The sequence below is a fragment of the Paroedura picta genome, chromosome 7, assembly GCF_049243985.1.
Source record: "Paroedura picta isolate Pp20150507F chromosome 7, Ppicta_v3.0, whole genome shotgun sequence".
Lineage (NCBI taxonomy): Eukaryota > Metazoa > Chordata > Lepidosauria > Squamata > Gekkonidae > Paroedura > Paroedura picta.
Window position 1 is genome coordinate 36,335,773 of NC_135375.1, and position 16,319 is coordinate 36,352,091.

Consider the following 16,319-nt stretch of genomic DNA (forward strand, 5'->3'; position numbering starts at 1 on the left):
TGGAATTATCACTAGTAAATCCACTGGACATCGCGTTGCAGCCTCAAGATGGCACCTGGGGATCCCCGGGAATTACAGCTCATCTCCCGACTACAGAGATCAATTCTCCTGAGGAAAATGGATGGTTTGAAGGGTAAACTCTGGCACTCTCCTGCACTGAGGTCCCTGCCCCCCTCCATCTCCAGGTCTCTAGGAGTTTCCCAGCCCTATTCCCCATCCCCACTGGTGGCCAGCAGGTACCTGGCAACCCTACCTGGAGAAAAAGTGGACTCTATAGCATTAAACCCCACTGAGGTCCTCCACAGGCTTCTCTCCCAAATCTCCAGGAATTTTCCAACCAAGAGCTGGCATCCTGATCAGTTCAGGTGGCAAAAATGCCTCAGTGCTGTTGCTGAGTGGTGAGGAAATTCAGCTTTTCCTCAAGATAGGAGGGTGGGTGACAATGGATGCTGAAAGCAGGGCAAGGGCTGTTCTCTGTCTTTTATTTTTTTTTTTAAATTAAAGTTTGACAATCCGTTTTAATCAGGCCAGGCACAATAATTCAGCACTCCAAAGCAAGCAAAGTGGGTTGTACTCCCGGTTTGGAGCTCACCCTTGCCACCAGGATCCCCCTTGGTAGTCTTCATCAAGACATCTTTCTTGACCTCAGTTCCCCCCTTTACAAATCTGCAATATGGGTATAGATTTGATCTTCTTACAGGGATGTTGTTAGGATTACAACACTGTAATATGTGTAAAAGTGCTATATAAATGTCCCCTATCCCCTGTTTTCTCCTCTTTGAATAGCTTAGGCTTTGAGGGACTGCTCCAAGATCACCTAGTGAGTTTCATTACTGAAGATGGACTAGAATTAGTATGTTACATAGTTTATTACAAGGGCCACCTAAAGAGCTGAAACAATATGTAGACAACTAGCAATGTCATGCTAAGCACAGTCACACAAAAGGATGTTATTCTGCTTAGGATGACAGTGTTACAGGACCAGAAAGATGCATATTCACTTAGTGCTGTGTGAGTCACTTTTACAAAACACAATAAAGGATTGCTGTTTGGCACGAGAGGCATTTAGCTGGGCTAATGCTTTGGAGAAAATAATTTTATTGAGTGAGTTCTCTGACACATAAATGTTCTAAGTAAGTTTTTAAAAGGTTGCTTTTCTCATAATCATCTTTATTCCAGATTCTTAAATACCACAATACTGGGGATGAAAAAAAATTGCCAACACTTGACCTGCTCTAGCCAGGCTGCTGTCATCTAAGAGATTTGTTGTCCCCACAATACTAGACTAACCTTGAGGTAAAGCCAGTTTAATGTACTGATCAGTGGTCCCCAACCTTTTTATCACCAAGGACCAGTCAACACTTGACAATTTTACTGAGGTCCAAGGGGGGGTAGTCTTTTGTCAAGGGACGTGGCTGCCGCCTGAGCCCCTGCTCCACTAGCTTTCCCGCTGGTGCCCCTGACTTCCCGCTGTCCACTGGGGGGCACTGCTGCAGCATCCATAAAGTGGTGGTGCAAGAAACATTAAAAGGTAAAGGTATCCCCTGTGCAGGCACCAAGTAATGTCTGACCTTTGGGGTGACGCCCTCTAGCGTTTTCTTGGCAGACTCAATACAGGGTGGCCTTTCCAGTGCCTTCCCCAGTCATTACCGTTTTACCTCCCAGCAAGCTGGGTACTCATTTACCGACCTCGGAAAGATGGAAGGCTGAGTCAACCTTGAGCCGGCTGCTGGGATCAAACTCCCAGCTTCATGGTCAGAGCTTCAGACAGCATGTTGGCTGCCTTACCACCCTGCGCCACAAGAGGCTCTGCAAGAAACATTAGGAATACTTTTTTGTGGATAGGGAAGATCAGGCTCTGCAACTTTAGCTGTGGCAAGAAAGATACAAAATCAACAGATCAAGCTTTTTACCTGCACAGTGTTACCAAGGGCCTCTTTCTCAGTCTTGTTCTGTCTGCTCTGAATCTTAGCTAAATTTACTTTGGCAGCCATTTTAGGAGCTAGAGATTTTGTGCTTTGGAAAATGCTCTCTGCAAGTAATGCTAACAAGTAGCCAAAACTTGGTGCAGGAGACAGATTAACTTATGGGGCACCTTAATGTGTACCCATTACCACAGTGCTTGCAAAACCAGGCACCCGCCTAGATCTATCAGTGTAATTTCATCAGCAAGAACAAGTCTTCCTGAGTACAAAAATCTAATTACCATCAATCCATAAGGTGTGCTTGATTACTTTAACTCACCTTGTCTGAAAGATAACTCCTAACCTGACTCAGGTGTAGGTGAAGCCTCTACCTACCAGTCCTTTTGGACACTCTGCCTTGATGCAATCGCTGTTTGTTACCTTTCTGTGAAGCACCCTCCGCCCCCCCCCCTTTGTAACTCAACCAAAGTCAGGAAAGCCACAGATTCTAACCCTGGACTCACTCTGAATTCTTGGTTTTTACAATTACTTGATATTCTGTTGCACACGCTGCTATAACTATGTCGCTGTTCTTCCAGCCAAATTGTGCAGTCTCACCTCCTCTGCTGGCTCAGAGGATGTTCACTCCACTTTCCTGGAACCAATGAACTTTCTTACTTTTTCCTTAGGACCTTTGGAAGCTCTGTCTAAAGTCCCCTACCCTTAGAGCCATTCCGCACTCGTCCAAAATAGCACAATGGTTACAAATTGAAATTGCTACAGTTTTGCCATTATGCACAACATCGTTGACAATCTGCAACACTCCTGAAACCGATCCGCAAAAAGCGCTTCGTTGTAGCGCTTTCAGGGAAATCCCAAAAAGTGTATTCACCCTCCGGAAAGCGCTACACTCTTGCAACCAATCAGCAACACTAGCGAAAAAGTTCTGTGCATTACCACTGTTGCGGTTTCTGCAAAGTCCCGCCCCCTAGCTCTCTCCTCTGATCTTCCGGCAAAGCGATCGCCATTTTTTTTTCTCTGAGCGCACCGGCGAGCCTTCGTTTACCCAGTGAGGCTTCCCTGGCTGCAGAGCTGTTTTAAGTCACTAAGCATGAAACGACACACAGCCCCGTTTGCTGGTTTATTTTCCGTTTATTTTTTACTGTATTTTCGGCCGAAAATCGTGCCTGTGCCTGTGCCGGGGGGGGGGATTTTTTTTTCACTCGGGAGGAGCGTGGCAACGATGAAACGGCAGCTCAAACACCACCTGCTACCTAGATGGGTCTCTCCGTTGCAACGAATCAACGCAGATTCGTTACAACGTGTGTGGGTTTTTTAAAAACTTCCTTAAAGGGAAAGGGGCTTTTTGGGAGCATGATAACGGCCGCCCATTGGCTGCTTGACGGCCAGGGGCGGGACGAGCTCAGCAATATCGCTTCCTGGCTAGCGATTTTTGCAGAGACCGGAATCCTGCGGGAAACGATAGAAATGCAACTGGATTCCACTACAAAGCCAGGTATGCATAACGAAGAATCCCACTATTTAAAATGGTGTTTTTTCATCCCGCAACCAATTTGCCACATAGATCCTGGTGCGGAATGGCCCTTAATCTCTGGATCATCTAAACAAACAGGGTTGCCAGCCTCCAAGTGGAACCTGGATCCCCTGGAATTACAGCTACAGACTACAGAGCTCTGTTACCTTGGAGAAAATGGTTGTGGATGGTGTACTCTATGGATGGTGTACTCTGTGACATTGTAACCCCATGAGGCCCCAGGCTCTGTCCCCAAATCTCCAGGAGTTTCCCAACCTAGATCTGGCAGTCCTACCCCACATTCCCTGCTGGTGGTCAGGGGAGACCTAGCAACCCTATAAACAGACAATGTACTCTACCTAGGTCAGTAGACTGAAGACAGGTAAACTGTTTCTCTGTTCACTTGTTTCCTCTTAAAAACACCCCACACACTCTCACCCTTCTTGTGCCATTTCCTGGTGCAAAGTTCCACTCAGCTGGAAACTTGACCCTCTCCTCTCATTTCTCTTCATATGTTCACCCTTCTGAACACATCAGTTGTGCTGTTCTTACGCTTGAGTGGCATTTCAATATCTGTACACCTATATTTCTCTCGATATATTCTAAAACTTGCTTTGGAAAAGATCTGGTTGTTTTGTTGTAAAGTGCCTGTAAGAGACACTTTAAATTTACTTGACCAGTATCCTAGTAGAGATTCCTAAATTGTATGTACTGTTCTCCCTAAGTGGTAAGCATGTCAGTTTTCCAAGCTAGGAACCCAAAAGTTGAGATGCAAAACAATATTAAAAAATCATTACAAATATTTATTAAATAAAGGTCCTAAGGAAAAAGTAAGAAAGTTCATTGGTTCCAGGAGAGTGGAGTGGACATCCTCTGAGCCGGCAGAGGGGGTGAGACTGCACAGTTTGGCTGGCAGAATTGCCCACCTTATAAAATATGTATTATCTGAGGCCACCACTCTCAGCTTTTGCCTGACTCTACATAGAAGCTGGGCTCCAAACCAGATACTTTAGAAACATTAGTCGGGGCTACACCAAACAGATTTTTCTTTGCCACACAGCAAGCCTTTAGATTTTGTTCTTATACAAGAGAGCATTTCACACAATATATTGACCACTGAGGAAGACTCCTGTGGGTCGAAACATGTTTGATCTATTCTGTCAAATACAGTTAGATATGTGTTGTTTTTACTTTGTTTTTAATATATTATTGGTGCACTTTGTTAAATAAATATTTGTAATGACTTTTAAATATTGTTTTACAGATCAGCTTTTAGGTTCCTGACTTCTGTTCAGATTGGGTTTCAGTTCCTTTTTTGGTTTTACATTGTAAATTTTCCAAGCTAGCCAGGCTGGGGAAACAGGTCTCCTATGACACTGAGTTTAATCCCCCCAAAATGGTTCTGGGCAAGTTTCTAAACCTAAGTTGGAGAGTCCACACGTGAAACATCTGCAGCTGGCAAAATTTTGGAACAAATCATCAGTCAGTCCTTGAGCAGCTGGAACAGATTGCTGTAATTACTAAGACTCAGTATGGGTTTCATAAGGACAAATCATTTCAGACTAACCTTATCTCTTTTTTTGAGAAAGTGACTACTTTGCTGGATCAGGGGGAATGCTATGGACATAGTTTATCTGGATTTCAGTAAAGCGTTTGATAAGATTCCACATGATATTCTTGTTGACAAGTTGGTAAAATGTGGTATGGATCCTTATTCTGTCAGGTGGATCGATAACTGGTTGACAGATCGTAACCAAAGGGTTAGAGCGGTTTCTCATTGGAACAGGCTTCCTCGGGAGGTGGTGGGTTCTCCATCTTTGGAAATTTTTAAACAGAGGTCAGATAGCCATCAGACAGAGAGACTGATTCTGTGAAGGCAAAGGGGATGGCAGGTTACAGTGGATGAGCGATAGGGATGTGAGTGTCCTGCATAGTGCAGGAGGTTGGACTAGATGACCCATGAAGTCCCTTCTAATTCTATGATTCTATGAAAGGGAGCACATGTGACAATAACAGTGATTTCATTTATGGGAAAGCTTTTATTTTCTACCTGTCATGGAGCTTTAAATTATCTTGAGATTTTGTCTGTAAAAGTGCAATAACCCAAAATTGACATTATGTGTACTGACAGTGTTTTCAGTATTTTGTGGGTATGAAAGTCTAGAAAATAAGAAGCTTATTGAATAAGATGGCATTTAAAGGCCTACATCAGACTTGGATTGCTAAGGAAGTGAGTCATAAGGAATTCAAACTCACAAATACATGCAAAGGACAAAACAGACACAGGTGGGAATCCAGAGACTGACTGAGGAGGCATCTAGAGAAGAACTGTGGCCCTGAGAAGCATGAAGATTCCAGATGTAAACTGTGACTCACCAAATCTTATGTTGGAAAATTAAAGTATCACTGTATTTCTCATTTAAATCAAAGCAGAATGTTGTGAATATTCAAGATTATCAGAAGAAATCAGTATCGAGATCCCGGGAGTTTTATCTGAGTGCTTGTATAGAATATATTTGTGAAATAATATTTCTTTTATCAGAAATTGCCTTTCATGGGGTGTGGCTAAAGATGTCGTCCTGAGAGGGTGGCAGGGCATCTGCTCTGCTATCTCTGAAGCCTGACAGGGGTCAATTGTGCAAGCAATTGGCAGAAAAGAGGAGGGGTACGCAAACCCCACCTCACCTTTCTACCCAGGAAGTTCTTGGGGCCGTCTCCAATCCTTTAGGGAGTATATCTCCCTGGATTATAGGCTGTCAGCGTTCCAGGTCCAGAGGACGACTGCCATTTTCTACCTCGGACTTTCTTTTCTTTCTTCAATCTTAAAGTATCTGCTTCAACCCTACATGATGATTTACCACAAATGAACGCTTTGAACTGAGGGGAGGACATCGGCTGAGTTCCAAAACATCATTTACTGCAAGTATCTCTCGTTTTTTTTTTCTTCGTCTTTCTTCCTGCATCAAAGCCCTTTGTTTCCCCCCTCCTCTTACTCTGCTCTGCCTGAAGCCACCTCGTTAAGAGGCAGGCTAATTCTCCTAACTAAGCAGAAGAAGGACTCAAATCAACTCGAATTAATTGGCAAAAGCTCTTATTGTAATTGTTTTGGTTTTCGAAGATAAGAAGATAAGAGCTGTGAATGGGAAAATCTCACGAGAACTCTGTGCCTTAACTGACTTTAATACGTCACATGCCTGTGCCGGAACATCAGAGGATAAAACAGAGGACCTCTACTGGCCACTTGTAAAACTGTTTGAGGCCGTTTTTTTTTAAAGTCAAAATCATGTCTATGTTAAAAAGATTGGCTCATCTAATAGAGATACAAACCCAAGATTACAAAGTATTCTTAGATGGATTGATCAAAAATATCTCCAAGGAGATCCAAGATGGCAAGGAAGAAGTCTTCAATAGGAATGATGGATTAATAACAGTGACTGATGACAGCTTTAAACAAGGTGGAAAACCAACAGCAGAAGAGAAATCTGAAATTCATATCTTCAAGGAGATCCAAGATGCCAAGGAAGACGTCTTTAACAGGAATAATGGATCAATAACAGTGGCTGATGACAGCTCTAAACAAGGTGGAAAACCAACAGTAGAAGAGAAATCTGAAATTCTGGAGACGGAAAATGGGATGCCGGAGTTCTGCAGCCCAGATAAGGACACCCTTTTTAAAAAGACATACAGCCATCTCAAAGCAACAGTGTACAAAAATCAATCAAAAGAAATATGGATCTGCAGTGAAAGTAACCGATTTAAAGGATCTCTCTGGGGAAAAAATTGTATTGATACTGGAGTCCAGGAGGTGCAACGGCCTCAAGATTTATCGATGCATACTCTGCGGGAAAGAGTACAACTGCACTTTCTACGCCAAAGGCCAATGGGACAGAATATAATTTTACGGGAACGACAAGATGTAGCAAGCCTCGAGATGAGACCCCCTTAAGAAGACCGAAAGCTCATATTGTATAATTTTACGGGAACGACAAGATGTAGCAAGCCTCGAGATGAGACCCCCTTAAGAAGACCGAAAGCTCATATTGTTTTATGTTTAATGTTATACTGTATTCTATATTTCCATTTTTATGAAAAAGGGGAAGCAGTGTCTCTTTCTCTCTTGTTTTTTTTTTTGTCTCTTTTCTTTTGTAGGCATATAGGTAATATAATCATTAGTGCTGAAAATGTAAAATGGGGTTCCCCCCCTTATTTTTTTTTTCTTCTATTAGGGTATTGTCCTAGGACTAAAGCCTACACTGACTTGTAGAAAATGTTTAATGTTAAGCTTTCAACTTAAATCTGAAAATATATCTGTCAGGATGGTTCTTAGAATGGGTCAAGCATAAATTGTTTTGTAGATGTATCAGAACCAAGGATAAGGAGAAGCTATAGAAGACTGAAAGCTTATATTGTTCTATGTTTAATGTTAAGCATTTAATCTAAACCTGGAAATCTTATTATTCTCTGTATTAACAACATATACTTTATCCTACATTGCTATTTTTATGAAAAAGGGGAAGCAGTGCCTTTTTTCTCTCTTGTTTCTTTTTCTTAGTAGGCATATAGGTAATATAATCGTTAGCGTTGGAAATATAAAATGGGGCTTTCCCCCCTTATTATTATTTTTTTTATTGGTGTATTGTTATAGGGCCAAAGCTCATATTGATCTGTAGAAAATGCAAAGCTCTCAACTTATACCTGTCAGGATGGCTATTAGAATGGGTCAAGTATAAATGGTTTGTAGATGTATCTGTATTAAGGATAAGGAGAAATTATGAAATCCTTTTGTAATTTTTTTTCTTTGTACATCTTTAAGGCAAAGCCCTACTTTCCTCTCCCTTCATCAGGGTATTGATACAGGGCCAAAACTCATACTGTGCTATAAGAAATGTTTAATGTTAAGCATCTAACTCAAACCTAGAAATATCTGCTAGGATAGCTCTTATTGTATCAAGCAGTTAATGTGAGGTCTACGATCTCACAAGTAAGTTGATTAATAATAACTTTTCTTTTGTATATCTAAACAGGCCTTTTTTTTTTAATGTAGTGGAAATGTGGATGGCTCTTAGACTCATGGCTCTTAGAGTTTTGGGCAAAAGTTTATATCACTGTGGAGTCAATGTGGGGTCGTATATTCTTAAATGATGATTATATTTCTATCTTTATGAAAATAAAAAAAATCATTATAAAAAAAAAAAAAAAAAAAAAAGAAATTGCCTTTCATGGTTTAGGGCTCTGCTTTGAAGAACAGGTGTTTTCTCTGGAACATCGACCTTTTCCACACTACAGACTTACTTTTTAAATCTTCATTTTGGATCCCCATGGGATGCATCGAGTTGACGCTAGGTCTTCTGCAAGACGGCTGTTTCCCCAACTGCACCTAGGAAGGAACCTACAAGATGTGTTCCAAGTTTGAACCCCCAGGATGCAGCCTCCTGCCCTGCTTCTTTTCCTCATTTTCATTGGTTTCTTTTCCATCCCTTTGCACATGTTTATTAACACAATTGAACAGGGACGCCCTTTATATTTCAGCAAAATAAATACATAAATGAAAAATGATGTGCACGGTGCCGCCCACTCAGGGGGGTGGCTGCAAGATGCAAGGGGTTTCAGCTATTTTCCCCAGTGAAAGAGCCTTCTTTCACTTTGCTGTTAAGAGAGGTCTTTGACGTTCCTGTGGCTGAAAATATGGTGGCGGAAGCTATGAGGATACTCTCTAGACTCCGAAAAATATGCTCACAGTCAAGGTAGATGTAACTGCAGTTATTTTCCCCCCTCCTACATAGCAATATAGAGGACTTTGAAATTATTATTATTATTATTATTATTATTATTATTATTATTATTGGCAATGTTATTATTGTTTTTATGGGGTTTTAATGGGGATTTGTGATATTGTTAAAACCCCATAAAAACAATAATAACATTGCCAATCTTGCCGGCATGGCAAGAACGGAAGCTCAACTCCCCCCCCTCCCTCCCACTACTAGCGGGTGGAGAGGAGGTCCTGATGACGTTTTGCTTCGGGTCCAGAACCTGAGTCCCCGGGGGAGGGACTCCAACCAGCTGGACTTACTTTGAGACATAGAAAGTTAAAGATCAACCACTGCTTGAAAAAGTGAGGAAAGGTGAGAGGCAGACCATTTTTTTCTTGTAAATTAATTTAAAAAGAGAAGTTGTCTTTTGCTTTAAAAATTAAAATATTTGGAAAGGTAATTATTCTCATTAACAAAGTTTACATACAGTGAAGTAATGAGACTGTGAGAAATACCCTGAAAAAAGTTGCTGCTACATACTTTGGAATGTAAACAAGATATCTCACTTTTCATTGGCAGGCTGCCATTGAACTAAATCAGTTTGTGATACAATACTACTATATAGTGGACAAAAGTGTCAGTGGCAGCAGAAGATATTGCAGACTGGAAAAAAATGCCTTACAAAAAGGCTATCAAGACTGAATAAACACCTAAAAAACCTAGTATGAACACATTTCAGAATTTTTGTATACAAATGGACCAGAAATTAGATAAAATACTATGTAAATTGGATACTAATCTTCAGTTAATAAGCAATTGTCTTCAGTGTTTAGATATATTCTTTAAAACTATTCAACTTAAAGTGAACGGAAATATTAAGAAATCTGAGAACTCTATAAATCATTTTTTAGAGAAAATTCAATTGGTCACAGAGAAAAACAATACAAAGATGGATGAGGCCAACATACAACTTGAATCAAGCCTGGGCAACTTGGCTCTTTTGGAATTAAACAAAAGGAACATTTCCTGAGCTTGAGAAATATTACAGATGTAAAGGGAAAACATATAAGACAAAGAGTGGTTAATGTCCTTGCAGATCTTAAAATTCTAGTAGAAGATGTGTAAATACAAGTGGATTTTGTATATAGAGTGAATTCTAGTTACATAATAATGAAGAAAGCTCCAAAAGCTACCTTGGTTTACTTTGTGAAGAAATCTACTAGAATGCTACAAGATACCAAGATGAAACTTAAGACTGATTGTAAAGTGATAGTTTTGAAATAAGGTCCACAAAGAATTTTCTATTGAGACCTGAATCATAAATGTTGTATGTGGATTATAAGTGGATTTGTGAACACTTATATGTGTGGGGGAGGGAGAGAACATATAAGTGGATATAAGTGAATATAAGGGAGAGAACATATAAGTGGATTTGATCCCCTCCCTGAAGGGGGAGAGAGAGATAATGAATTGGAAAATAAACATGGTTATTTTGCCTAGATAGGTGCTAATGGTTGTCAGAAAATTATATATATAGTACTGGGGGAAAATACAAAGTTAATAGAAGACTGGTTTGTTAAGTTCTTAGAATCGGTTGAAACCTTTAAACTTATTATTTTGGTTAGAGAAAATTTAACTTCTACCTCTATAATTTACTGGAAAATGTTTGTTGATTTTTTTTCTTTTGATGGGGGAAAATGGTTTGATAATCTGTAGATTTGAAGATTGTAAATTTCTAAGTATGTATAAATGTAAAGGTAAAGGTATCCCCTGTGCAGGCACCGAGTCATGTCTGACCCTTTGGGTGACACCTTCTAGCGTTTTCATGGCAGACTCAATATGGGGTGGTTTGCCAGTGCCTTCCCCAATCATTACCGTTTACCCGCCAGCAAGCTGGGTACTCATTTTACCGACCTTGGAAGGATGGAAGGCTGAGTCAACCTTGAGCCGGCTTCTGGGATCAGACTCCCAGCCTCATGGTCAGAGCTTCAGACACACTGCGCCACAAGAGGCTCTTTAAATATGTATATTATAATTAAAGAGTCTAAGGATTACAGATTTGAGATTTAAGATGATTAGATGAGGTAAAATAATAATGTAACAATATTCTGAGTAATATTAAAAGGCTGGAAAGGATATGTCTGTTCTTTGCTTTTTCTTTTTCTTTTATCCCTTTTCCTTTTTATTCTTTTCTGTTGGCATCCTATAACTGACCCCCCCCCCAAAATGCTATTAAAAAAATGAAAAAACAGACGCACAAAATCACCAGAGTTTGTGGAACCACTGATGGCACTTCAAAGAAAAAATCCAGCCACCAATACCTCAGAACATTCCATGGCCTAGACAGCATTGTGCACTATCCAGGTACCTGCTGATCAGCTGGTGGCCCTTTAAATGAGGGGGGGAGGAGCCAGCTGCACAGATCTCCCCATGTCTCAGCTAAGATATCCTGTTTGGGCTGTAAGAGGCCAAGAGGTCATTTCCTGCCCCTTACAGAGCCAGCAGCCAGCTTCTGCTTGGGAAGAACCTCCCTCCAGCAGGAGCTGGGAGAGCCTTTCCATATCTTTACAGAGTCAGAAGCCAGTTTTTGCTTGGGAGGACATCCCTCCAGCATAAGGGCTGTCTTTTGGGGCTGGGAGAACCTTTCCAGACCCTTATAGAGCTGACAGCCAGCTTCTGCTTGGTAGGAGGGGGAACTTCCCTCCAGCAGCAGGGTTCCCATTCAGGTCTGCAAGGGACTGGGAAATCCTTTCCAGCCTCTTACAGAGCTAGCAGGTCTGTCTTTGGCCACCAGCTGAAATAGCGCATGCGTGAAAGCGATTTCAGCCGCGCATGTGTGGCATACGCGGCCGGGCAATCGCCCTCCCTGCTGCCACCGGTCCCCATCCTCAAAAAGGTTGGGGACCACTGTTTTATGGGATGGGATCTGAGAATGGGGGTGGCTATAGCAAGACTCTGCTGACTTTGTCACGCTTTCTTCAGCTTTCTTAAGCACCAGCTTTCTTAAACTCCAGTCCCATCTATCTATAGCTCACTTTTCAACCAATTATACTTGGGTTTTCCTTATGTCCTGGGAGTTTCTCTACAGACCCCTTTTATTATGGACCTCTTCTTTTTAGTACTTCCTCACCCTCCAGTGTTCTCTACCATTCCATTTTCAAAAATGTGTCTCCTCCAAAGACTTTAGGTTATAGCTTTCCAGATTCTGTCTATTCTGCTCCCCTTGAGACATCTTCTTTCTGTTCTTCAGTCTTTCTGCTTACCCAAACAGCTTGACAAGCAATAAGCAACAGTACCATGCACTGTTTTTCCTTAAAGCACTTTATCCCAAGCTCATTTACTAGATAATTCAGCTGATTGCTAGATGTATCCTAAAGGAGAAAGTATCTACTAATCAATCATTCTGCATTCAACTCTGAGCTTATTTCCAGTCTTAGTTGCCTTAACAGTGAAGATGTCTCTGAGTTATCATTGTGGGCTGGCTCTTTGACAAGGAAAATCTGACATGATAACACAGTAATCAATATCTAGAAGGTTGCTCCATAAAGCTTTAGCAATAGCTGTATAACAATGTGTATATAGAAATTATATGCAGCGAGTATATTTTCCCCCTGCCTTATTTTTTGAGTTGCAATATTCATAGTAAAGGGAGTATCAAACTGAACAGGGTACTTGATATTTTAGGAGTTAAACATGTTCCAATTTTTCTGTAATAAATTAATATCCAAATTAATAGATTCAGACTTCATGTAATTGAGAATATTCCTTACTATAATTCTTCCTTTATGGTAAAGGTTCATCTAAGCTGAGTTTGACCTAGATGACCAGAGATTCTGCCCATAGCACAAGGGTTGTTTGCTTTAAGATTAGGAGCTGCAAAGCTTTTGGCATCTCAGAGAAATGTAAAATCTAAATCTGCTCACGTATAAGCCTTCTTGAATTCCCTGGAGCTGTATGTGCTCAGCCTGGATAATGAGATCTCTTTTAGGCAGCATGGAAGCATTCTGGAATTAAAAAGAAACAGAAAAAACCCCACAGCCTTTCTAGTTACTATTGCAGAGAGGGAAGGCTGCTATTTTAAGGACTCACACAACCTTCTCTGCAGTGACTAGTTTCCAGGAAGGAAGATATGTGGTTGCATTGTGTTGGAAATTCAGGTTCTATTTCAAGGTTGCAAGGATGGCTTGAATACCTAAGCCTGTTTGAATCCATACAGCTATAATTTTTTTATAGCTACAAAGAGTGTAGAATATGAGGGGGCAGCTGGGAAAATAGAATGAGTTAAAATATTTAGACATACATGTTTCATCATTGATGAAGCTTTGCTATGGGGATTCATTCTGTGTTTGGATAACCTTGGAGTCAGACATTTGTAATATATGTAAGTTCTTCCTTGGCAAATCATGTAGTCTGCATGTTCAGTTCTGAAGTAAGGAAAAGCCTTTGCTTTGGAATGGACAATGTCTTCTGGACCAATAAAACTAAGAGTTGGTATAACAACTGGCCTGGTTGCTGGGTTATTTTTTTTGGGGGGGGGGGGGACAGTCTCTTTTGCTGGTAAGAAATTGTTATAGGTTTAGCCTGTAAGCAAAGAAAGGTCTCTACTGAAGGCATGTGCAAGACAAGTGACATTTTTCCAGATGGGCTGTAGATCAATGAGGATGCATTGGACTGGTTTGATCTGGGAAATGTAGACAGTAACTAGTGGTGTTCTATTGTTTTTTCTTTCTTTTGGACTTGTGCTGGGGGGTAAACAGTAATGACTGGGGAAGGCACTGGCAAACCACCCTGTATTGAGTCTGCCATGAAAATGCCAGAGGGCGTAACCCCAAGGGTCAGACATGACTCGGTGCTTGCACAGGGGATACCTTTACCTTTACCTTTATAGTAAGTTATTCTGGGTACCAGCCTGGCTTACCTTGTGCTGACTGGTTGATTCTCTTGAAATTTTTCAAATATAACTCTACAATATTTCACAGATCAAATTGTGAGCATTGGGTAGAGGAAATCTGGGAGCATCTTCGACAGCTACATGACACTTAAGGTGAGCTTTTGAGTTTCTTTTCCTGTTACAGGTGTAAATCCTGGGATTGGTTAGAGAAGACAAGGACTCTCGGCCCTTGATTATTAATCCATGAATTGGATGCCCTGGCCTAGAAGATGTAGCTTGCTATATTTATTTGTTTTGTTTTTAGTTGGATTAAATTTTGCTTTATACTGTTATATGCCCCTGTGGATCCTCATTGGGGAGAAAAGCATCTAAATAATTTTTTAAAAAATAATTAAAAAGAAAAGACTATCCTATTACTTTGAAATGTTAGAAACAGTTTAATTGAGTGGAGATAATGTCTGGAAATGTATCCATTCACAAACCACCACAAACTGCAGCAAAGCTCATAGAATATTCATGCCAGTCATCTTTCCATAAATACTGCTTCGCAAGCCATGAACCAATACTACTGTTCATCTGAGCACTAGGATGTCGCCTTATAAGGCAGTCTTTGGGTACAAGCCAAAACCACTGGCAAGCTTAGAACCCCCCATGAAGGGATCAGCTGACTTGCAGAGGTGAACAGGAAAAATCCAGTCCTCATGGGAGGATTGAAACAAATGTTAGACAAAGCTAAGGACCCATATAAACCAGTTGCCAAATGGACGTCTAGAGTAACCTTTTGGAGGTGGTGAGCTCCCCCTCACTGGCAGTCTTCAAGCAAAGGTTGGATACACACTTTTCTTGGATGCTTTAGGATGCTAGGGCTAATCCTGCCTTGAGCAGGGGGTTGGACTAGATGGCCTGTATGGCCCCTTCCAACTCTATGATTCTATGATTCTATAGTGGTTAGGAGTGTGGACTTCTGGTGAGCTGGGTTTGATTCTGTGCTCCCCCACATGCAACCAGCTGGGTGACCTTGGGCTCGCCACAACACTGATAAAGGTGTTCTGACTGAGCAGTAATATCAAGTAATATCAAGTAATATCAAGTAATATCAAGCCTCACCTACCTCACAGGGTGTCTTTTGTGGAGAGAGGAAGGGGAAGGTGAATTTGAGACTCCATCGGGTAGAGAAAAGCAGCATATAAGAACCAAATCTTCTTCTTCTTCTTCTATTGTGATCAGGTATATAGCTCCAGTAAACATTCAAGATGCCAGCAGCCATGTAAAAAGCTGGGATATAAATATGATGGACCATTTAAAGTGGTCAAAGTGATAAATGAGGTGGCAGTAGAGCTTGTTTTGCCAATGGCTTATCAGAATGTATGCCAGATTTTCCATTGCAGACTTCTCAAGAAATCTCTGGAGCCAAATAAGTGGAACCCCCCCCCCCATGGAATAACCCTGTTCCCATCATGGTGGATCAAAATGTGCATTATGAAGTGACCCAAATGAATTTGTAGGGTATGCCTCTTGTACCTTTACTTTTTTTTTACTTATTTTATTATTTATTATTTCATTTTTATACCGCCAGCTCCCAGACCAGCCAGCTCGTGGCGGTTCATAACAGTAAAAGCTTAAAAACATAGGACAGCAAGATTACCACCTTGCCAATATTACAATTACAATACAATAACGCGCTTAAAAAGACAAAGATGGCAGATATAACAATTTCTAATAGACCCATTTCCTCATTCATCTATTCCCGGCAGTGTCAACAGATGTAAACTGGGGTGATGGATGGCCCCAGATGCCACAAGGATGGGGAAGGACCTGATCTTATAGCCCAGTATGCAGCCCGGCCTCAACCAAAAGCCTGGCAGAATAGCTCTGTCTTATAGACCCTGCGGAATCCAGAGAGCTCCGACTTGTCACTTGGAAAACTTTCCAGATACTAATAATGAATTGGTGTATTCTGAACATTTGAAAGTCCCAGCTTTGATCAGGTTACATGCCAAATACCCCCAAAACCTTTTCCCTGTTGAAAAGGGGGGAGGTCATCCTAGGGGAGCAGAATGTCACAATCTGACCATTTACGCACTGGGAACCACAGTCCCAGCTCCCTTGCAGGAGCACAAATCGAGGGCAGATGAGGTGCACTGGGCCAAATGCTCCCCCGTGTGGATGCAGGAAGAGGTGGGGCAACCTACCACGACTAAAACTCCAGCCTGCAGCCTGGCATGAAATCTCCAGTG

The 16,319-nt window shown here is 41.3% G+C and overlaps 1 protein-coding gene across 1 annotated transcript; it reads left to right on the forward strand.

The window, feature by feature from the left end:
* Positions 1-10: 10 nt before the first annotated feature.
* LOC143842393 (uncharacterized) lies at positions 11-7,601 on the forward strand. The gene is made up of 2 exons (XM_077347515.1): positions 11-133; positions 5,981-7,601. The coding sequence occupies exon 2, from the start codon at positions 6,722-6,724 to the stop codon at positions 7,382-7,384; it is 663 nt and encodes a 220-aa protein (XP_077203630.1). The 5' UTR covers positions 11-133; positions 5,981-6,721; the 3' UTR covers positions 7,385-7,601.
* Positions 7,602-16,319: the final 8,718 nt, after the last annotated feature.